The sequence below is a fragment of the Lepisma saccharinum genome, chromosome 13 (assembly GCF_977018435.1).
Source record: "Lepisma saccharinum chromosome 13, izLepSacc3.1, whole genome shotgun sequence".
Lineage (NCBI taxonomy): Eukaryota > Metazoa > Arthropoda > Insecta > Zygentoma > Lepismatidae > Lepisma > Lepisma saccharinum.
Genome location: NC_139241.1, coordinates 12,308,853 through 12,332,623, shown reverse-complemented (window position 1 = coordinate 12,332,623; position 23,771 = coordinate 12,308,853). Strand labels below are relative to the sequence as shown.

The 23,771-nt window shown below is 37.7% G+C and overlaps 1 protein-coding gene across 1 annotated transcript in view; it reads left to right on the top strand.

Moving 5' to 3' along the window:
• The first annotated feature begins 614 nt into the window (after positions 1–614).
• Positions 615–23,771, top strand: part of LOC145996701 (uncharacterized) — a 54,135-nt gene continuing 30,978 nt past the window's right edge. The window contains exons 1-4 of the mRNA XM_083133218.1: positions 615–664; positions 14,005–14,234; positions 21,172–21,315; positions 23,220–23,296. Coding sequence (XP_082989344.1) covers positions 615–664; positions 14,005–14,234; positions 21,172–21,315; positions 23,220–23,296 — 501 coding nt within the window. The remainder of the gene's footprint in view (positions 665–14,004; positions 14,235–21,171; positions 21,316–23,219; positions 23,297–23,771) is intronic.

The following is a 23,771-nucleotide window of genomic DNA, read 5'->3' as shown; positions in this document are numbered from 1 at the left end:
AAAAACAAACCGCTCACATGTCATCTTGTAAAACTACCGCGTGGTTGCTACACTGACAGGGGGTTACATAATCTAACGCATGGAACATTTGATTCACGTAGTCAACGGTAATGGTGGCACAAGCTATCGTGCAACGGAGATGCACGAATGTCGTAAATTACATTATTTATTGGCTGAATAAGTTGTTGCATGAATGGAAAAATCACCATTCCCAGCTTCTGAAAGTCCACAGGAACTCAATTCCGTAACTACTTTCCCGTCTTTTCTCCTGTAAATTTGAAGAAATGTGTTTTCACTATATCTAACTGTTACCCTTTCGTGTTACTGATTTTGTATTTTTTTCCAGGTTCAAAAACCCCACGAACCATTCATAAATAGCCCCACGAAACCATGCACGGCAAGGTTAGGTTCGATTACGTTAGGCAAACATAGCTAAAATTGTCATGTTCTTGCAAGACAACAGCGTGGTTGGAAACACTGACAGAGGGTTACATCATCGAACGCCCACAACATTTGGTTCACGTAGTGGAAGGACTTAGAGGCAACAGCTTTTGTGCATTAGAAAGACATTAATCTTCAAAAATACATGATTTACCAGCGAAATAAATAGGGCAATGGGAGAAAACACTTCCACGACCTTTCAAAAGTACGGAAAGTCAGTTTGGTAAGTACTTTCTCCTGTAAAATTGAAGAAATACATTTTGCGGATATCAAAATTTTACCAAGTTATGAGGTACTTTGTGATGTTTACGAGTTCGTTAACACCACACTGTACCTCTTAGAGAATTACATATTTTTTCGTATTGTCTTTGAAGCTTCTTGGCTACAGATGCAAATAATTTTTTTGGTGAAATATGCATTCATAAAGATTTAAATTTTAATGCAATTAAAAACCATAATTATTTTGAGATTGATTCATTTTGTTATTTACATTGAGTAGGACCACACTGGGTAGCAGTTCCGGTAACAGTTTCGTATGGGCACAATGTATTTCTTCATTTTTACAGAAGAAACTACTAATGGAAATGAGTTTCTGTAGCATGTTGACAGTTCGTGGAGGTGTTTTTTTTCGTCGTGGAATCTATGTGACCAGGAATTCATGTTTTTCAAGAAAAATATCTCTCCGATGCACAATAGACATTGCTTTTATTTGCTTCCTCTACGTGTACCGGATGTTGTGTATGTTTGATGACGTAACTCCCTGTCAGTGTTTCCTACCATGCCGTTGTTTTCGTTGTTTTGAAACAATTTCAGTACGAACCATTTTTTAAAAATATTTTCACCTTAACTATGCTTCCGTAACCTAACCTAACCTTACCGGAAATGGTTCATGGGGCTATTCGTCAATGGTTTGTGGGGCTACCTGTGCAAGCCTAGTTACATGCACAGTTAGCCCCACATACCATTCATGGATAGACCCACGAACCATTTCCGGTTAGGTTGGGTTAGGTTAGGCAAGCATAGTTAAAATTAAAATAAAATCCATGCATAATTTGCACACGTGGCGAACACGAAAGTAGGTAACAAAAGGAAAAAAAAAAAAGGAAGAACAATAATTACTGTTAATGTGAAAAATTGAAATTATTTTCCTGAAAAAAGCAAAATGCAACCTTGAAGAATCTTTCGCAATGCAGAATACGTAAGTACGAATGTTAAAAATGCCGAAATAAAGGAGTGAGAGGAGTTGTGCCCATACAAAACTGATACCGCTGTTCCAAATGTTTAATGATTTTTTCAGTTTCATTGGAGAAAGACAAAGTATCGCAGATTTGTGGAAATGATTGTCACAATAAATTTGAATCTTCTTGAAAGTTATTACCACTGTGTGGAGTTCCGAAAAGTCTTATTTATCGGCATAACATCACAGCTTTCCACAGACTAGTGCTTCTCACGAGGCTCTAAGGGGTGTTGAGCTTCAACCTGGTAAGATATTGAAAGAATTTAGGGCTAGAGTTAAGAATACAGAGAATGTCTCCAGTTTCGTTAATTTTTGGTATACTAACTAAATTTGGCCTTCTAATCACGAATCTTGTTAAAATGTGGGGGTCACATGAAGAAATTTTACACTTATGTATATATATGTTGCCACGAACCATGCACGGGTAGCAACACAAACCATTTCCGGTGCAGTTACGTTAGGCAAGCTTAGTTAAAATTTTGTTCCTAAAACAATGCGAAACAGTCGTAAAAAAAAATCCTCTTATATCGGCTTTTTTTCCCTATTTCCACACGTGACCGCCCCCCCCCCCCCATTTTAATAACAGATTCGTGATTAGAAGGCCAAATTTAGTTAGTATACCAAAAATTAACGAAATTGGAGACATTCTCTGTATTCTTAACTTGCTCCGAATTTAGGGACGTTATTGTAATGCTAAGAGCCCTAAACTTCTCCAGCCCAACCTAACTACGGAAGCATTAGTGATGGTATTTGAATGCTAACCTAGCCTGCCTAAACTAACTACAAAACCCCTTTTGCACTGGACACATGTTACCTAGATGGCAACAGTAGTCCGTAATCAAGACAATCGTAAACAATATGCTGGTGGCTAGAAAAGTTACATGTAGGAGTATGGAATCAAACAATAAATAATTGCTAAAATTCTGAAGTATGTGTTTACAGATGTAAATAGAAATCAAACCATATGAAAAATGCCCGTGTACCATGATGAAACCTGAATTAAACGATCAGAACGTGAGCCCCACTTTAGGCATGGAATAGCCCATTTTCAGATTGTTTATCAGGGTCACCGACTTGTCAAAATTATTTGGGGGCTCTGATCACTGAAATAAATGAATGAATGACTTACTCCCTCCCTTTTTTTAAAATAAAAAGTACGTCTTCATATAGGAGTTTTTAAGCAGCTATTATATTCCTCATGCAAATGAACTGTAACATGAAAAATGTTTAGAAAATGTTTCAGTCTCTTTATGTCTTTTGTGTCTGCTCATTTGTTTTTTAGATAACAATTAACATTTTTATTGAAAACTATGTATTTATATTAAGAGACCAACCTAACAGTTTTATGCCAGCCTCGGTAGCTGAGCATGTTGGGTGGTCGACTCAGCTCGCTTTGATTCAGAGGTCTCAGGTTCGAGTCCCGGCGAGGGCATGGGTGTGTTTTAATGTCCCCAACAGACATGTGATGGGTTGCAAATAAACTATAAAATAATGAATATTTACAATATTTAACAGTTTTATTTAATTATTTACATAAATTCTAACATAAATCACAGGAAAATAGTTTTACTTCTTGCTACAATATTTTACTCTTTAAATTTAATTTTGCAATAAGAAGAAAATAGCATGTACACTAAGATATAAAGTGACATACACAACAAAAACATATGAACATGATTTAAAAATAAAGCAAAAGTTGCTCTATGCAGTGGGTTATTTTTTTATTATCTCTTTAACGAGCAGTCTCAGGTCCAAATTATCAAGCACAGTTTGATGTATCTGGAGTACCGGTAAGTTGCTTAGTCTCTTCTGCCTCATTGTAGATCTCAAATATGTCTTTAGTCGGCTAATAGCACTGAATGACCTTTCGGCTGTGGCTGTCGTCACTGGCACATTGCGGAAGACCATCATGAATTTGGCTCTGGAGGGTGCTGTCTTTCAAAAGAAATTTCCTTATGTCATGCATGGTAGTTAGAACCACTTTCTTCTGTTTGGCGATATCACCAAGCATGGACATGTGTAAGGAGAGCTTTTCGGCATCCAAATCTTGGCGAAAGAATTCTCACGTTTCCTGAAAGTTTGTTGTGCAACTTTTCATAGCTGAGATGTATTTTTTCTCTACGGCTGTTAGGGCCTCCCCGATGGCGCAGTGGTAGCGTCGTAGCCTTGTAATCAAGGGGTCCTGGGTTCGATACCCGGTGGAGGCACAAGTGGTTCGGAACCCACTTTAAACTGTAGGTCCAGTCCCGATTAGCCTTACTGTGCATAAAGTGGACTTAAAACAACATATCTACGGCTGTTACTTTTTGCAGTCCTGTAGATTCATGTCCTTGTTTAACACGTGTTTTTGCTGTGTCACACACGTCAGTCTATATTGATTTATAATACTATTTTGGAGTGTAGAACTTGTGATGTTTGGCTGAATAGGATTTTCAAGTCTCTTAGGGACGTGACGTTACCAGAGCAATTCTGGCTCATCAACGAGGCTCGGTTTGCCCTCTGTGCATTTCAGCCATAACTGCTCAAGACCCATTTGCTTTTCTTGAAAGATGTCAGTCAAGTATTTTAGTTTTGATTCCACTTCTGTAGCACCAATGTGTGGAGACTGAATCTTACAGTTTACCTCTTGTATTGGGCCTATCACAGGGCAGTAGAGGGAGAGAAAGAAAAATGTATTGAAGTGGAGCATTGTCTCCAGTTATTCAGCACACTTTGATGCTGCGTCAGTAGTCTTCTTCAGACAATTTCTCAAGAAAATTGAGAAAGTTTTCATAGTTCCTTAAGATCTGTTGCATACTGGATGCTCTCAACCGACGAGGGCAAAGTGGTCGCAGTCCAGTATGCCCAGCTTATCATTCACATCAATAATATTCCTAAATATTTGCATTCTTTTAGGGGATTCCCAAACAGTCTTAAACAAGTCGTTAGCTAAATTCATTATGTCTCTGATTAATATATGTATAATAGTAAATAATAATTATATACTTAGTGTAAAGTAATAAGTCATGTGTTTTGCTGTCTCTGGTTATAGTCTTTCCCAAATTTGATGGTTTAGCGGTCTCAGCTCCCCAAAGTTGATGGTCTAGAACATTTCAAATGTGTATTTAAAGTTAAGTTCATGTGGCACAATTCAGAGTAAACTTTACAAGAGAAGAAAAATAATACATTAGATCCTCTTAAGTAAAATTATTTGGGGGGCTCTGCCCCCACATCATTAACATTGGGGGTCCTCGAGCCCCCCTAAGCTCCATGGAGTCTGCACCTATGTTGCCTATTGATTATAGTCACTTTATATATGTAGGTATACATTCATTGATATATATATGTATGCACACACAAAAGTTAATAGGCACATGGGGAGGACCAAATGTGTATTGTTAGATAATTAAAATATGGTAGTTGCAGTTCTATCCATTAAGCATAAGACAAATGTGGAGATTGACAAAAAGTAATAAACAGTACAATATGAAATCAGTTTTGGGATGAATTTCAAATTCTTATATGTGGTGGAGAGCCTTGTCCTTTAACCAAGTTTTAGTACTTTTTAGAACCTTAGAAGAGGCACCTTTTTTGCATTCACCGGGAGCATGTTCATTCCCACATATTTGTAACTATTTATGTTTACATGGAGTAGTTATAAGTAATTCAATACTAAGGCAAAATTCTTTCACAAAATTGATAAGAACTCTTTTTGCTGGATTAGAAAGAAATCTGAAAATTATGAACTGTATTTAAAACTTTTCTGCAAAGGGTGCCCGCAGAGGGTGGGATGCCAGGAGGGATGGGGAACTTGCCATTCCTGAGATATCTTGAAAGACTTCATATGAGTCAAATTTTGAAATTGTATCTTGAAAACATAGACTAGAGGTGCCATGAAAGGCATCAGATTAATTGCCTATGCAAATTATCCTAGTGCTGGAGATGCTTTATAAGAATTCTCTTAACTGGAGGAAAGCATTGCTCCATGTTTCACACACTTTGAGCACTGCTGCCCCCTCTCCTCGCCCTGAGAAAGAATCCTGCAGGCAGCCTTGCAATCTACCTGCACCATATTTCAATTTATTTTCGATCGAACCAAAAAGTTTTTTTTTTAAATTTCATTTGGAAAACACCAAAAAACTGACACTTTTGTTATGACAATAAAAAATTGATTGTTTACTAAAAAAAATTTTGCCATAGATTAATGCATAATTGAATAAACTAAGTTTTTTGATGTAACTCGTTTTTATGTAGGTCTATTGGCTAATTTTTAAGTGGAGTCCAAACTCGAGTATCCTTAATTTTTAATCCGACAGTAGCCATCCTTCTCCATGTTGGTCATGGCATTGAAGAAGCATTGGTCTTGCATGGTAAGCCTTATTTGAGGACAAAATTACCAAATTTCACTCTCACATGAGAGTCCAGGAAATTTAGAGCAGATGTGCTGGAAGCAAGGACCATCTTTACTGTTTCATCAGCTCTAATTTGAAATGTAAAACTTTCTAAAGGTCGAGATGGGGCTCATGCTGAATTTTTCTTGGTACCAACTTGAAACGTCTCCCTGGCAGGCCATTCTTTTTCTTTTCCAGTGCTCAGTCTTTGTACAGCTGTCTCATCAGCACAAAACGCATGGGTATTTTTTATAACCTGGCTGTCGACCAAGTATAGAATTGATATAACCTTTAGGTTGCTGCATGCAACCAGCAGTGGCCAGTGTACTCTTGTCTTATTGAGAAGCAGTTTCATGGGTTTCTTTCATATGTATGGAGTGACTACAGAATTGATGTTGGCTTATTGCCATTGCACGATAAACAAGTGGGACTCTATTGTACAATCCTTATTTTAATTTTAGATGGAAACCTGACTGACTGGACAAAATGGTGTTAGCACCGTCGAATTGCTGACGATCACCTATCCCCTTGAAGTTTGCAAAATTGATGTATTTGCTATTTTAGATATATGCAGGGGTACACAAAACTAATGAAAACCTTAATTTCTATTTGTTTCTTATCTAGTAGATTTCTGTATGTAGGGTTGCACACGTTTGCTGCATTTTAGCACAGACCTATTGCTGATCTACATATATTTTCAATTTTAAGTTACGGCCTGTATACCTCAAGAAGAATAAGTCTTTGTAGTCCATGTGCAGTCGATTATGAACCACTGATAAAGCCTTTCCACCCATCTGCCTGCGAACTGAGGCCATTGTCTAACTTTCTCCTCCATTAGTAAACTTGCTGCTCTGGTAAGCATGCACAGAGATATTTAATTTTGTTTGCCAAGAAATTTCTGTAAGTTTTAGACTGACAGAGGACAAGAAACCACCCCTCTTCGTTAGTGCAAGTGTGTTCAGGAGGCACCATCTTTAAAATAATAACAAAAATGGTGCCATGAAGCTCACTTGGTTAGTGTTGCAGCCCTGAGGTCATTTTGTAAATAACAGGTGATACCTCATGTATAATTTGAGCTGCATACAGTCTGCCCTACAATTTTCATTGGTCTTTTAAGGTTTTCATTTCACTCTCCTTGTAAAAATAATTCAGGAGCCAGAAAAGGACTAATGCTGCAGACTAAGGCAGTCCGTTTATGTAAAAAAAACACTTCACATGTAATGTCTTAACCCTATATCAGGGTATTTTTCAGACTAAGAACTGGGCCTCCCCGAGGCATAGTCACAATGTCTTCTCCTTGTAATCAAGGGGTCCTGGGTTCGATACCCAGTGAAGACATGCAGTGGTTTGGATCCCACTTTAAACTCTAGGTCCAGTCTTGATTGGCCTATCTGTGCATAAAAGGGGACTAAAACTTAAATTCAAATACAGACTAAAAACTAAACTAAAATATAGAGCAAACAGGAAGATTATTCACATGCACTACAGCATCTAGACAGAAAAACACATGAACCCTTCGTTTGTATACGTGTTCCAGAGTCACACGGTTGGTATACGTGTGAGCGCGGCTCTCACATATGAATCATTATTTTTTTTATTTTTTTTTATTTTCATTCCATTGAAAATGGTTTAGTAATATATATTGCCTAACATATATCACTTATACGTTAAAATGTATCTTACTTATTATATAATAACAAAATTATATTCTTGTATTGCAGTATTACTGATGACCTAATATAAGAGACAATTTTTCACAAAAGGCACAGCAATTTTTGGAATTTTATTTGGAATTTACTTTTGATGTTAACTAATTTGCACAACATTATCATCTGAGCCCTGAGAATCAAACATTCTGCCCAGGTTTTCTCTTTTCTCATGACTCGGTTCAGCAAGCCATGTTCTGAACTGCCGTTGTTCATTGAGCCAGAAATAGTGGCATTAATAAGTGAATTAAGTTCAAATAAAATAATTACCGAAGAATCAAAGCAGAAAACAGAAATACAACACTAATTCAGTGTACACAGAAATAAAATATGCTTGCAATGAATGGTTACGTGGTTGGTACATATGTGAGCGCAGCACTCACAAAACACGGACTGACAATAAAATGACCTTTCTGCGTAGACTGAGATTAATGCAACAACCTATAACTGGTATCTTACCATAGACATTACAAATGACAGCTACACAAGACCAGAAAGTGATCATTATCTGGGCCCCAAGGTGAGCATCGCGCTCACACATATACCAACGGAGGGTTAAGATGTCAGCTCTTATCTTAGATGTGTTCCAGGTATTCCAGATGTGGCATCTCCTGACAGGTAAATAACAGGTGATCATATTACCATCAGAAGTCAGCATTTTTTTTCTTTTTCAAATACAAGCTAAGAAACCATGAATCCAACTAAGATAATCTACACATTTTGGAATGGGTTCTTCAAACATCTAATTGATTACTTAATACAAGATTGGAATAAAAGTACTACCGTATTTGGTGACGTATAAGATGCCTTTTTCGTATACATATTTGGCGAGAAATCTTTATCACTGAATTTATAATTAATTTACAGTATTTGAAATATAAAGTAATGTCTGTCTACTGTCAACAAATAACTTACCTAATGTAACTAGGAAATAATACATTTTAATCTTCTTCGTCACACACCACAAGTAAATCGTTTACCTCGGAACAGAAAATTTCCAGAAATGAATGTAATCAAAAACTGAATATCAGCTCATAAGATGCACCCCATTTTTCAGACCTATTTTTAAAGGGAAAAAGTGCTTCTTATTTGTCAGCAAATACGGTAATTAATCCTTGAACTTCAGTGGCCTTCCTCAAGAACTCTGTATACATGGCTCTACTGGTAACAATGTGAATAACTGCAATACATTGTAATATCTGACCAGTTCTATCATATTACTGCAGCTTTCCAAATTTGGCTAGCAGCAGTACAAAAATTTATAATGGCATATTTATTATTCTGATTTAGTGATACAGAAATGACACAAAAAACATACACTATGTTGCCATTTGTCACCGGACACCCCATACCAGTACGTTAATCCGGTCGCAGCACCACATCAGTACCGGGTAGGGCCACTTTTTGCTGCAATGACGTCCGAAAACCTTCGAGGAAGACTTTCCACCAATTTGCGATACGTGTCGATGGGAATGTTGCCCCATTTCTCCTGCAAAGCGGCAAACAGCTCAGTGGTGTTTTTTGGGCAGCATGACCTGGTGCTCAAGTGGCGCTCCAACTCGTCCCAAAGGTGTTCAATGGGGTTGATATCTGGACTTTGGGCTGGCCAATCAAGTTTTTGCACACCCATCTCCTCGAACCACGTGTTGATAATGCCTGCCATATGATATGGAGGATTGTCGTGCTGAAACAGGTAGGGACCAATACCAAATTGTTCCCACAATGTCGGTAGCGCAGAATTATCCAGAACTTTTTGGTACGCATCAGCATTCATGTTTCCCCAAACTAAAAAAAGAGGACCAAGACCATACCACGAAAAGCAGGGCCACACCATGATGCCACCTCCGCCGAATTTCACTGTGGGTATGATACAGTCCTGTAAACAGTGTTCACCGGGCATATGCCACACCCACACATGTACATTGGACCGCCACATCGGGTAGCGCGATTCATCACTCCATAGGATGGATTTCCAATGTTCGAGAGTCCAATGGCGGCGTTGCTTGTGAACTGCTACGCAACCATGAAAACCAAGTGCGACGATCTCCCAGCAGACAGTACAATCACTTGGAGCACTACTGGAAGCTGATCGATACTCCTGTGTCACCATCTGTAACAACGCCTTCCGGTTTGACTACACCACACGTTTCAAGCATTGACGGTCACGATCTGTTAATATTTTTGGTTTACTGGGTCTGGGTCGGCATGTCATGACCCCCTCTCGCTTTCACTTCACAATAACATCACTCACTGTCGACCAGGGTATCTGAAATTTGTTGGAAATCTCACGGGTCGAATGCCCATACCTGTGGGCTCCAATGATCATCCCTCTTTCCGCCTCACTCAGTTCGCGTCGTCTGTCCATGTTGACTGCTGTAGCTTTTATGAGTGTATTCTCAACTGACAATGCCTTTTATAGGTTGTATGACGTGTACAGACAATCCCAAGCACTTTTTGAGGGATGTTCGGTGACGAATGGCAACGTATTGTATACTGTAGGGGAGACTGGGGAGCTTCGAGACACTTTTTGGAAAACTCTGTTTTACAACTTGACTTTAAAGGCACAAGTAAAAAAATTTATGTCATGTGATACCTCATAGTTTATTGGATATACTGATACAAAATTTTGTGCTGTAGTGGCATTAGTATTTGAGCATAATGTGTGTAACTGGAGACTTGCACAATGTCTCAAACCTCCCGTATTTAGGTAGCAATGAGACAGTGCTTGCGGTGGAATAAGACAATCATTTCATCTTTGCCAGATTGGAATAAACCATTAGATGCTCAGGTAAATGCAGATTTTAACTTTCAAATTTCTCATGTAAAGAGTACAAATATGAGGATATGGTATCATCCAGACATTTATTAATGACTGACACACAGAAATCACTGTGAAAATTTAGAACACACATAGGAATATCTTGGTTACACAATTTCCATTACAAGTGTAATAATAAATTTTTAAAAGAAAAAGAAACCAAATTTGACAATTTTAATAAAACAAAAGAACCTTTCTAATAATTGATTTCAGCTATCAGCTCCTAAAAACAGGGCAATGATTAGTATTTTCACAATTAACCCTGGAAGTTAGAATGATAGAATTTATTCAAAGAAATTAAACTGAACTAAATAATTAGAGCTGACAATTATAATACTAATGGAATCATATGAGCTGATCTCAGCAAACATCATAATCACCAAAGTCTACAGAAAACACATGCTGTAAAAGGGATCGTTCGGTTCCACCATGAAAGGTTGGAGCTGGTAGCTTCATTTGAATTTCACTATCTGAAACCACAGATATGTCTTCAGCATCTGGAAACAAATGTTGAACCAGGTAACTTACGCCTCATTTAAAGGAACTACATAATCATCACCAGCCAGCTGCTGGACATGGCCTGTGTAAAAAACATTTCTTAGAATTCAAATTGTGTCATCTTCAATAACATTTTGGGGAATGTAATGATCCTATAACATCTTCTAACAAAATATCATCAGAATCTGAAACATCACAAGTAACAACTTCTGCTGAGGACCTTGATTTTGTTTGAATTAACCTCCTCCTAACCTTGGTCGAATATGTGATTTTTAAAATAGCTATTTGTAATTTCACAGCAGCTCCCCTATATTTCCTCTGTTCATATGCACTGATATTTCATTCGTAAATCTCTGGCAATGCTCAAATTTCATTGGATTGATCTTACTCAGGAAAGGGACAGATGGAAGGCTTGTGTTGCTGCAGCCATAAAGCTTCGGGTTTAAGAAGGCTAGAGAGTTAGTTAGGTAGTGCGGGGATCATATTATTCCTTTTCTTGCTCTTACCATTGCCCACAGGGGGGTATTATGGCGCAGCATGCACATCAAAATTTTTGGGGGGGATTTTTTTCCCTTCAAATAATATAAAATTCAACATTTATATATTTTTCGAAAATATATGTAAAGATTTTACACCTTAAATGCACCATATTTAGCACATTAGATGAAGAAAAGGAAGTGTTTAAGGGTATTGTCAAACGTGGGGGGGGGGGGGGGTGGAGATATCAGACTTTTACATATTAGGCCTTAATTGACATGTGGGTTCTGGGGGGATTCTGTATTAAATTTTAAGGGGACAGTATGCAATTCCAGGTCTTAGATTATGGTGGGTGTGTTAGGTAGAGGAAGATTGAGCATTAAATTGAGGGAATATCCAATTCTTGGTATTGCTATTATCTTAGACTGTTGCGGAAATTCTGGTGTGGAGACTGAGAATTAATTTTTTGGAGGAGGCAATGTCCACTCTTCAATATCAACAGTAAGTCTAAAATTGATTGAGTATTAAATTTAAAGGGGGAGATAGAAAGCTTTTGATCAAGTGTTATAACTTATTGTCAAGTGATTTCTGTAGTGGAGAGAGAGTTCGAACATTAAATTTTGGAGACTGTATTTAGCGATATGGTATCCACACGTTTTCGACCCCGAACGTGCCAAAGGAGAAGTTGGGAAAGATTAAAAAGTATTGACATCCTATTAAATTAATGTTCTTGAAAGCCTGCTAAGAAATGGATGTAAAAATATTCTTGCTCGCTTCGCTCACAATCTTGTGTTCCTAGGATGCGTGTTTGGTGCTTTAATGAGATGAATGTCAAGTTTTTATACTATAGCTGCATTACAAGACATGATATTCTCGATTATGATCAATGATTTTAGGGATGGTCTTGAGTGATGGGCTCCGTTTAGGGAGGAGAGGCAGATCAAGTATAGCGTTCAGTAAAGCTAACAAAAAGTTACTTTCGGTAGACATGCTGTCATAATTAAATACTTTGTGTGGATTACGATATGGTTTGAGGGAGCGAATGATATGAGATTTTTGTGGGGGAAGCATGACATGATTTGGGGGGGGGGGGGGGTTGGGTACCCCTGCTCCTAAGAATTAACCCTTGCCCTCATTTTGGCTAATCATGATACCATCGATATGATATCATTTTCCATTTCATATTGAACTGAATTATTTACATATTTTTATATCTGGTCAATGTGTACGTAGTTTGGGAGGAATGAGATACTTTCTCAAACCTCCCCAATGGCAGTGTCTCAAAGCTCCCCTAATCACCATCTTTGAAACATCATGTAATAACTTTTTCCACATTATTCCCAAACAATTAATAAATGTACTCTATTAAACTCAATATAATAATAGTAACATGAAATTAAAGTCACCTGTTTATGACAGATATCTTCAGAGAAACAACAGCACAAAGGCAAATTCCATTTTTTTACTTTTGATGCATGAAAACAGTTCTTCAGCTACTGCTATCAAACCACACAATAGTTTTCCCTCCAAATGAGGCACAGGTTCAATTTCCTATCACTAAGTGGCTCTAGCATCACATAACATCAGTGTTGCCATATCTAGTGGAGAAAATTATCATGTCTCATACCTCCCAGTGTCTCATAGCTCCCCAGTCTCCCCTACTTGTTGGATATTTCCATACAGCAATTAAAAATATTTACAAAAGATATTTGTTAGAACTGAATTCAAAATTCAGGTGCCAGGTGAGAATTTTCAGGCACCACAGGGACTGGACATCCTGTATTTGTCTACCTCTGGATATATGATCTGTAAGCTCTGTAAAATCATAGGCAATTTTACCAACCCACCAATATTCCTGTCAGCTCTCTTTCGGATAAGGTTCTGATTAATATTATTATTATTCTTGTGTAGTATAGATCCACTCCAAATTCAAGTTTGATTCAAACATCGGAGATGACTTAAGGTGACTTGTAAACAATGGTTAGTGAGCATATTGCAGTTTCGTACAGTAAACACAGTTCATGTATGTTATCCTGGACATTTCTTGAAGATATATACATATATACTGTATTTACCGGTTGTACAAGACACTTTTTTCCTGTAAAAATAGGTTTGAAAAAACAGGCTGCATCTTTTACACCAATACTCAGTTTTTGATTACATTTATTTCGGGAGATTTTCGCTGTTCTGACTTACACAATTTACTTGTGGTGTGTCATGAAGAAGATTAAAACATATTCTTTCCTAGTTAGATTAGGTAAGTTATTTGTTGAAAGTAGACCAACATATTACTTTACATTTGAAATGCTGTAAATTAATTATAAATTCAGTGATAGAGATTCTTCCTCAAAAATGTGTACGAAAAAGAGTGTGTGTGTCATACACCTATGTGTCTTATATGCTGGTAAATACGATAATTGTTGATTGTTGTAGTAATTTTTTGCGATTTCTTTCCAGGTCTAAATTGTGGCTAAAAAATTGTGGAAGAAATGATTTGCTACATCTTGATGCGAATAGACTCTACGTGAGCTATGGATTGTGTGCCGAACACTTCACAGATGACCAGTTTATCAATACCAGAAGGTTAAAACTTCTTCCCACTGCTGTCCCAACAATATTCCCTGAGACACTCAAAGAGGGAATCACCAAAATTCTGAAATCCACATCAGGAGTAGATGTTAATGATGGTGAGTATTGTGTGACTTCTTCAGTGCAGTCACTATTCATTATTGGCTTTATGAAATATGGCGTCAGTGTGAAATTTTACTATCAGATTGTGACAGTAGTTGTGTCCCCTATTCTGAAATCTATTCTTGTGCATAAATTGTCAACATGAGCGTCACTTCACCATCTTAAAGTTCAATAAAAGTTGCGTTGGAGATCACTAATCTTACGAAATTTTCAGGCCACAGAGTGGCCTTTCACACTTTTGACGTGACCTTCGGCAATTCCTTGTGCGCTTCCATGTTGAGGTGGGGTTCCCCAATGCTCCTAATGACTTTGAAAATATCAGTATGTGATAGAGAAGGAAAAGAAACAATTGATTACAAACAGGTGAGTATGTTCACTTGTGTGTAAAGTTAGATTGCAACCTTACATGTGTACCTTCAGTAATACTATAGAATTACATAAAATATTGTCTATTTCTTAATATGAGGCTCAGCCAATAAATAACGAGGTAAAGGATATTACACCAAAACTATGGAAGTTAGAAGTGGGTCGACGGGCCCGAAATGGAGGTGCAGGTGTGATGAAACTGTTTTGCGCATGTCTTCCTGCTAAATGGCGTTACGTGTCTGGCAAGGTATGCGCAAAGGCTGCTAACCGAGCAGCAGTCGTGTCCAGTTAGATTCCCCTCCACCGAAAAGTTCAAGACCCACCACACTAGTGCCGGTCACTGACAAGGTCATGCTTCCATTCTTCTTCGATCATAAGGGACCACTCCTCGTCGACTTCCTGGAGCATGGAGCCACAGTCAATGCCCAGCGGTATTGTTAAATGTTAAAAAAGCTCAGGAAGGCAATCAAATCGAATTGTCCCGGTCACCTTTTTCGTGGTGTCGTCCTATTGCACAACAACGCTAAACCACACACAGCCAATGTAACAAAGGAACGTCTGAAAGAATTCAAGTGGGAAGTCCTGAGCCACCCTCCTTTATAGTTCAGATCTGTCATCGTGTGACTTTCACATCTTCGGTGAGCTCAAAAAAGCACTGCGGGGACAACGGTTTCAATCGGACGATGACGACAAGGAGTGGGTGCGCAATTGGTTCCAACAGCAGTCAAAGGAGTTCTACGAGCATGCCATTTTGCGACTGGTGTCACAATTGGATAAATGCCTAAACAATGGCGTACAATACGTCTGAGGTTTGTTACCTAAGTATTGTGAAAATCCTCTGCCTCGTTATTTATTGACTGAGGCTAATAATAAGGTGGATAAATACTGTCAGTTTCACAATAGTTAGATGTTTTGTAAACAATTTCCATAGCTACACTTAAGCAGAAAAACAATATTTTGATTTTATTTTGTTCTTTCGCATTGCTTTTCTGCCACTTTTACCTAAACGTGACAATGAGGATGAGTGATAAACTGATGGAAGGACACTCACACAGAACAGGCTGGGATTCTAACCCATGCCATGTTAACCGCTCTGCCACAGAGGTCGGCTGCAATATTTACCTATTTTGACAATTTTGCATTAGCAAACATAATGAAAATAATTATTTTGCGAATGTGAACATTATACAATTGTCATCGATAGGGACAAGCATATTTATTTTTGAGGGAAGCAGGAAATGTAAAATTATGTACATTTATCCATGTTTCTGAAATGTGTGATGTGTATTTACCTACCATTTATATAATAAGTGTAGTTTTTATATCAAATTTAGGGTTATGTTCACCTTTTTAAAATGGAAATGTTATTTTATATAGTGCTTTTGGTCCCCAAATGTGCCCTATTTTTGTCCCGAAATCTTGATCTTTTATTCAAAATAAATATGTGGCCCTATCGATAAGGTACAAGCAGATTCTGATTTCAAAACTTAATTTATAGTGTGTTATTTGCTCTCACCATGTTAAAAAAAATTAAACTCCGCTGGTATATACCGCCAATATAACATGTTTTTACCGCTGTCCTAAGTTTTTATTTACCATAAATTTGTCCCTAGTTGTTGAGAACTTCTGCTTTGGTTGTTCTTTACACTGCTACTGGCATTAAAACAATTGATTCTGCATGTTAGTCGGAAGGTTAACTTTCATACATTATTTATTATAGTTTGGCTAGTGACACTTATTATTGGGAGAAGGTGCACAGAGTATCATTGTGAATGTCTATGGAAATTTTACCACATTTAACATGGTTATACTGTTGTTCGCACCTTTTGTATGTACAGTAACCCCCACTTAAGTAAGTAATGTGTTCCGTAAACCTTTATGTACCTTGAATTTTAAATTTTACGTAAGTCGAATTTGTAAATTGCTTAAGTGTAACTTCGTAAGAAACTGCAATATTTATTATTATTTTTATATGTATGTATATTATTTACACAGTATTATTTTATAAATGAAACATCATGCAGCAGTATTTACTCACATATAAACTATAAAAGTATGAGAAATATATAAAATAATATAAAAACAAACTGAAATCACATTCTGCTCCTCTCGTTGGTTACCGGTAACCTGTTACTGCCTGTTACTATTCGTTAAATTTGCTGTGGATGCCGAGTCTAGTTAATACAGTGTCGTTGCATATTGCAATGGATGTCAAAGATGCAAAAACCTCAAACATTTTCATACACGCTAGTAGTTGTAGTTTTCAAAATTTATTATGTAATTGTGAATTTACGTAAGTTGCATATTATGTAAGTCGGGGGTGGGAGGGGTTACTGTATTTGGAAGTTTCTGGTGAGCTGAATGGTTGTTTTGTTACTGGTGGGAGGTCAAAAATTTGGGTGCAGGCCAGCATAACAAAGATGATTGAGGATCTACTTGAAAACAATCATAGTCGATTCCCATCTCGACAAAAGTGGTGCAGTGGTAGCGTTGTTGCCTTGTAATCAGGGGGTTCTGGGTTCGATACCCGGTAGAGGCACATAGTAGTTCCGATTCCAATTTAAACTGTAGGTTCGTTCCCGATTAGCCTTACTGTGCATGAAGTGGACTTTTAAAACACCAAATCAATCAACCAACTATCACGAGAAAAACTACTTGACTGGCCCTAACCCTCAAAGGGCTGTTGCACCTTGGAGTATAGTTTAGCAGTTTTAGTATTAGGGATGAAACAGCTTGATCAGTACCAAGATGTTTCTTCTTCAAAGCAAAACCCATTGCCACAGGCAGATCTAGAATATTTTCCTGGGAGGGGCACAGAATATGCTGTAAGCATAAATGATGTAACAATGAAAATACAGGGTGTCCGGCTTAGACCTTTAACATTACAAAACAGTATAACTTTAGGTACATTCAACTTCAAATGAAACTTATTGTTTGTATGGGACTGGCAACTGTGGCCATTTGCGAGAATCACCAGTACTTTGAGTTGACGTGACGCGCATGCGCGTGTAACGCATAAATTCCAAGATGGCAGAGTGGACGGTTCAGCAGAAAGTGTTCTGCATTCTTTCACTGGCAGCAAACAAATCTGTGAAGCTTGTTCAATGTGCGAGAATTAAATCTTCAACGTCACGACAATGTTCCTTCCTATTTGAGTATTGTTAAGTGGGATATACAACTAAGAGAAACTGGAAGTGTTGTGTCGGTGCGCGGGAAGTACGCGAAGTGGAAGGTATCAGAGGAAATCTTTGAAGTGATTTGCACTGCATTCGCAAGAAGTCCAAGAACATCAATAAGACGTGCAAGTTTAGAGCTCAACATAGAGCCTACTATCCATGACGTTGTGCACAAAAGGTTACGTCTACGGGCGTATAAGATCCAGTTAGATCAACGAAATTATCCTGATGATAAACCTAGAGGACAGAGGTCTTGTTAACCAAAATCGACAACAACAATGCTTTTCTGGACAAGGTGTGCTTTTCTGATGAAGCTGCATTCCACACGTGTGCCAAAGTTAACAAGCAAAATTGCCGTATTTGGAGAAGTGACAATCCCCATGAGTTTCGTGAAATTATGAGAGACTCGCCAAAAGTTAATGTGTGGTGTGGGTCAATGAAAGAGAAGATAATAGGCCCGTTCTTCTTTGCTGAAGAAACAGTGAGAGGAACGAATTATTTAGACATGCTTCAGCATTACGCTGTGCCTCAAATGCCTCGAGAAACCATTTTCCATCAAGATGGAGCCCCGACACATTTTGCTATCATTGTACGAGAATTTCTCGATGAGCATTTTCCCAGAAGATGGATAGGAAGAGAATGAAAACCACTTGCTTGGCCTCCACGCTCGTCGGATCTTTCACCCCCTTAGACTTTTTCTTTTGGGGGTTCCTCAAGGACCAAGTCTACAGTATGCCCATCGAGAACTTGGAAGATCTGCGTAACAGAATTCATCAGGCGATTAACAATGTGACCCCTCAAATGCTAGTGAATACCTGGACGGAATTGGAATATCGGTTCGACATCTGCCGTGCCACAGGGGGAGCTCATATCGAGGTTGTGTGAAGTGCTGGTGCTGGGACAAAAAATGCATGAGTTTTCCTACCAAAATTTTAATAAAATTGTGTTTCTCGGCAAAATTATGCTCTTTTGTAATGTTAAATGTCTAAGCCGGACACCGTGTATAATGTGCAGATTTTTCTAGATATTAAGAAAAGAGGCTAAAATATTCAAGGGAGAGTCTAATGAAAACCTTAATTCGTTTTTGTTTCGTATCTAGTAGATTTCTACATGTAGGGTTGCACAAGTTTGCTACATTTTAGCACAGACCTATTGTGGATCTACATATAGTTTCAAGTTTGAGTTAGTGCATGTTTACCTCAAGAAGAATAAGTCTTTGGGTCAATTATGAGCAACTGCTACTGCCTTTCCACCCATCAGCCTGCAAACTGAGGCCATTGTCGAACTCTCTCCTCCATTAGTAAACTTGCTGGTCTGATAAGCATGCACAGAGATTTGTTGAGAAATTTCTATAAGTTCTGTAAGTAAGACAGAGGGCAAGAAACCACTCCTCTTCACTGGTGGAAGTGTGTTCAGAAGGCACCATCTTTAATATAACAAAAATGGTGCCCTGAAGCTCACTTGATTAGTTTTGCAGCCTTGAGGTCATTTTGCAAATAACAGTTGATACCTCATGTAAATTTGAGTTGCATACAGTCTGCCCTACAATTTTTATTGGACTATTAAGGTTAAGATTCATTTTTAGGTCTGATTTGTGGCCATAAAAAACATCTTGACTGGATCTTCAAAGTGGAATCCGAACTACTGTACACTATCTCCTACTTTGATTATAAAGTAATACTATTAGTACCTTTTTGTAAAATACAAATTGTTCTATGATTTATTTGTATTTACAATGAATGTAGAAAGAAATAGATTAGGTTGAGATTTCATTTCCTCCTAGAAACCATCAAAATCATGGAAATATTGACCTAGAAGGCCTTCGCTTTTTGTCAACAGTTAACCAGCTAATACTATTGCCTTGTAACCAACACACTCTTGATTGTATTTTTGATGTTGTCTTAGTTAACCTGTCTTAACTCGCAGGTGTGCGCTGTGCTCACTTTCTTTTTCAAATGATTGTATTTCTAGCTTTGTTGAAGTGTGAGAGCCCATCTCTTGTCTACCTGCCTTTCCAAGTATCTCCTTCAAGAAGATACTGCAATCTGAAGTATGATTCATCTCTAGCATTTTCTGAGCCATACTTGTTTGTCATGTCGGAGGTGCAAGCAGAATGGAGTGCAGTGCTCACCCGCGAGCAACAGTGTGACTTTTTGTGCACTTGTGAAGTAGCGTGATTCTGATTGTGATGTGGTATTTTATATACACACTGAACATGGAACATGAATAACAGATACAGAATTTCCTTTTTGAGGAATCCGACGAGTAAAAAGTATGCTTGAGATTACTTTTTGTTCATATATTACTGAAGAGTTGGCATGTTGGTGCGGAGGAAGTACTTGAAGGCACTCACACTGGACCTTACCAGATTTCATCTGTGAGAAAGAGTTGCAAAATCCATTCAGACCTGCAAATGAAAATCCCAAAAGTCTTTGGAATAAAACCAGACCCTCCACAGGTGGCATTGGGAAAGAGAAAAGTGTGCTCACTGCCCAAGAAAGAAAAATAGGGAAACAGCATCCAGGTGTGTAAAATGTACTGCACCCATTTGCAGAGACCACATAATAACATCTGTGAAATATTCCATTTTACAAATGCGGAACAAAGTGATTTAAAACTTGAATAGAAATCACAATTCAGCTGTTCAACAATTTCAGGTCTTTTGTTAAAGACTTTTCTGTTTCTATAAAAAAAAAAATACTTAATAATGTATTCGAACCTGAATAAATTAAGTGAATCATTAAAATGTGTATTATTCATAAACAAAATATACATATATTGCATAAACTTTATGATCTGAGTCAAATTTAGCAAATGAAATCATTACAAATACAAAATACGTAGGATGTGTACCATGCTCATCTTCGAGTAACAGCATGAAAGATCCAGCCGCAAGTAGTGCTGGACAAGTAGCGCTTGTTTAAGGAAGAGCACCTGCCCCCTGATCCCTCCTGCTAAATCTGCCAATGCCCATTGCAATCACTTTGTTCATATTTTAAGGAGGCTAATGAACAAAAAAGTGCATCCCTGTTTCATATTTATATTTTCGTGACAGAAATATTTGATGTGAAAGAAATACTTTAATCTTCTGCTGTATTTTTTGGTGTTTATTAACAGCGCATCTGAAATTACTGTGAGAAAATAGTCATGTTATGGATAAACCTCTCTGTCTTGACAAATGTTAGTTAACTGATACTTGATTCAAACGGCAAAATATACAAATATGCTGGCACTAAGAAAACTTAGAGAATGGTCATGTCTTCCAAAGAATTGTGAATTTGTATGCCATCGTGTACTGGTGCACTTAATTTCTGCGAATTTGTGCTTTAATTATTTTATGTTCCTGTTTTTCATATTTAATAGTGACAAATATATTTTTTTTTGCCTTTAGGAGAAGCTGAAAGGGAAGCTCTGAAAATATCAACAGCTACAGTAATCAACCCCTTGAGTAAACTTGCAGAGTCCAGTGGAACGACTTACGTGGAGAAATGCAGTTGGTCTTCAGATGCCCAGGCCCCAAGAAGTCCAGCAATAGGTAGCCTATAATGTTTTTGCTTTCTTCCCAATGCACACCAATACTGATAAACAGGGAACGGATTTATATGTGAATACATATTTATGTGTGAAGCTGAAATCAGTTATATTTTGTATTTGCGCATCATGACATGTAGACTCAAAGAATTCAGTTTTTATTTTTCATATTTGTATGCATATTAGGTTTTGGCTCATATTTTACATATTTTAGTTATTTTTACATGTTATTTCCATATTTTAGAATTTTTCTCAATGTATACTCCATATTCGCACAATAACTACATGCTCCCATGTGACCAAAAGAGTTGGGTGAATTTCTTCCGAATAACTGACAAAGTCCGAAGCAACATTAAACAAACAAAAGTTTACGACCTTTTTTTTATACCCTCGAAATGCATTAATTACAAGTTTTCTGTCATCTGAACGATAACGTATTTTTTTTTACTCCAAGCTATAGTAAAACACTTTATTTTTCTGTTTGTTTACAATTGTTGTTAACAATAGAGAATGAGTGCTCAAGCATTCGCTCCTCATTGTTACAAACTTTATTTTGGCAATGTTGGAAGAGAGTCCCAAGTTGAGCAGTCCCATGGTAGCACAAGAAGCAACGATTTTGTGGCACACGTACGAGATTAGCTTCTGGTTTCTCTTTAAGACATTCACGGTAATAGTTACATTGCCGAGACTATTTTTTTATGTAGCTCGTGTATTGTCTTATAATATTATTAAAAAAATAAATTTTTACAATTTTAAGTCCATGTTTAACTCTATATTTTGGTGAAAATAACTATATGTACGTACATATTTAGTATATGTAAATCTGTTCCCTGCTATAATGATTGTAAGCATTGGAACGTTGATTTATAGATTTAGTTTCTTTTATGTCGCTTTTTCTTCTATTTGTTGTGAATTGTGACAATGTGGATGAATAGTGATAAGATGAAATGGATGAATGGACGATCACATACAGCCTCTCTGATGGCTTAGTGGTAACCCTGTCACCTTGTGTTCAAGGGGTCCCAGGTACAATACCCGTTTGAGGCATATAGTGGTTCAGATGGCACTTTAAACTGTAGTCCTTGTTAGCCTATGTGTAGAAACATGCAGTTAAAATAAAATCAATCATACAAACCAACAAACAAGCATATACAGACTACGTAATGCAAGCCTGCATAGTGTGGGTTAAGATGCCAGAGCCTTGTTAGTCTGCAAAAATGTACCCCAGGATGTACTATGTGAAAGATTGATTGATTGAGTTGGTGTTTTAAGTCCACTTTATGCACAGTAAGGCTAATCGGGACTGGACCTACAGTTTAAAGTGGGATCCGAACCACTGTGTGCCTCCACTTGGTATCGAACCTGAGACCCCTTGATTACAGGGCGACGACGCTACCACTACGCCATCGGGGAGACCTACTATGTTAAAGAGAGGCTGACATTTGAGTGCCTTCAGAGAATGTCAATTTTGAACGTTGGAACAAATTACACAATTGCAATATTATAAATATTAATGTACAAGTGCTCTGTTAGAACTGTAGAGTACGAAACAAGTGTTCTTGGCATTCGCTATGGGACGTGCACAGGTTTGGCTCTCTTGGGGAGAAACATAACAACTTTTCTATTGAGATTTTGGACTGTGTATGGGATCGGAGGCCACCCACCATGATGAGGTAATTGGGGAGCTACGAATGAGTAGCGTAACCCGGTCATGGAAACCTACGACGACGACTGGGGGTTCGTAGTGCTGACCACACGTCACCCCGTAGCTGGTCGAATGATCTCCAAAAGTGTATGCATAGCTTTACCTTGTTTCCTCCATTGTATTCATTATTTGTGTGTATTGTGTTTTGTTTTAATGCTTTGAATGAACTTTTTAATCACTCTTAATATTATTACTATTTGCAGTTACCAACGATTCCCCTCCGAAAAGAAGGTTGCAACAATACAGAAAGAAAACAAAACAAATAAAGAAGGAGATGAAGGTAAATTCTTGATGAGATTAGAATTATAATTAGAACTAGCCTAAAAAATAAAAGAAGACCACGGAGGGAGTGGCTGGAACACTGGGTTACAGCTTGATTGAGATGAGAATGCCCTTGTGGCATTGTAATCGCAGGGCTCACAGACACGAGAGGAGAAAACAAATGACTGGGCATTTTAGTTCACGAGACTGGGTGTCTAACAGTCTGAAAACCCTGAAACAATCAGAGAATTTACTTTTTGTGGAAAAGTCATGGAAACAACATGGAAATTTACTGTTTCTGGAAAAATCACCCTTTTTTGTAATAATGCACCAAAAGCAGGTTTTTAAACAAAAAAACAGGACAAGTAATATATTTTAACTTTGTTCTGGACAAACTGTACTATAGTTTGCTATACTGAATATTACAGGTAGTTACATTAAAAATTGTATGTTAAGTTCTCTTCGAAAAGGTCACGTTTTGAACTGTTCTTATG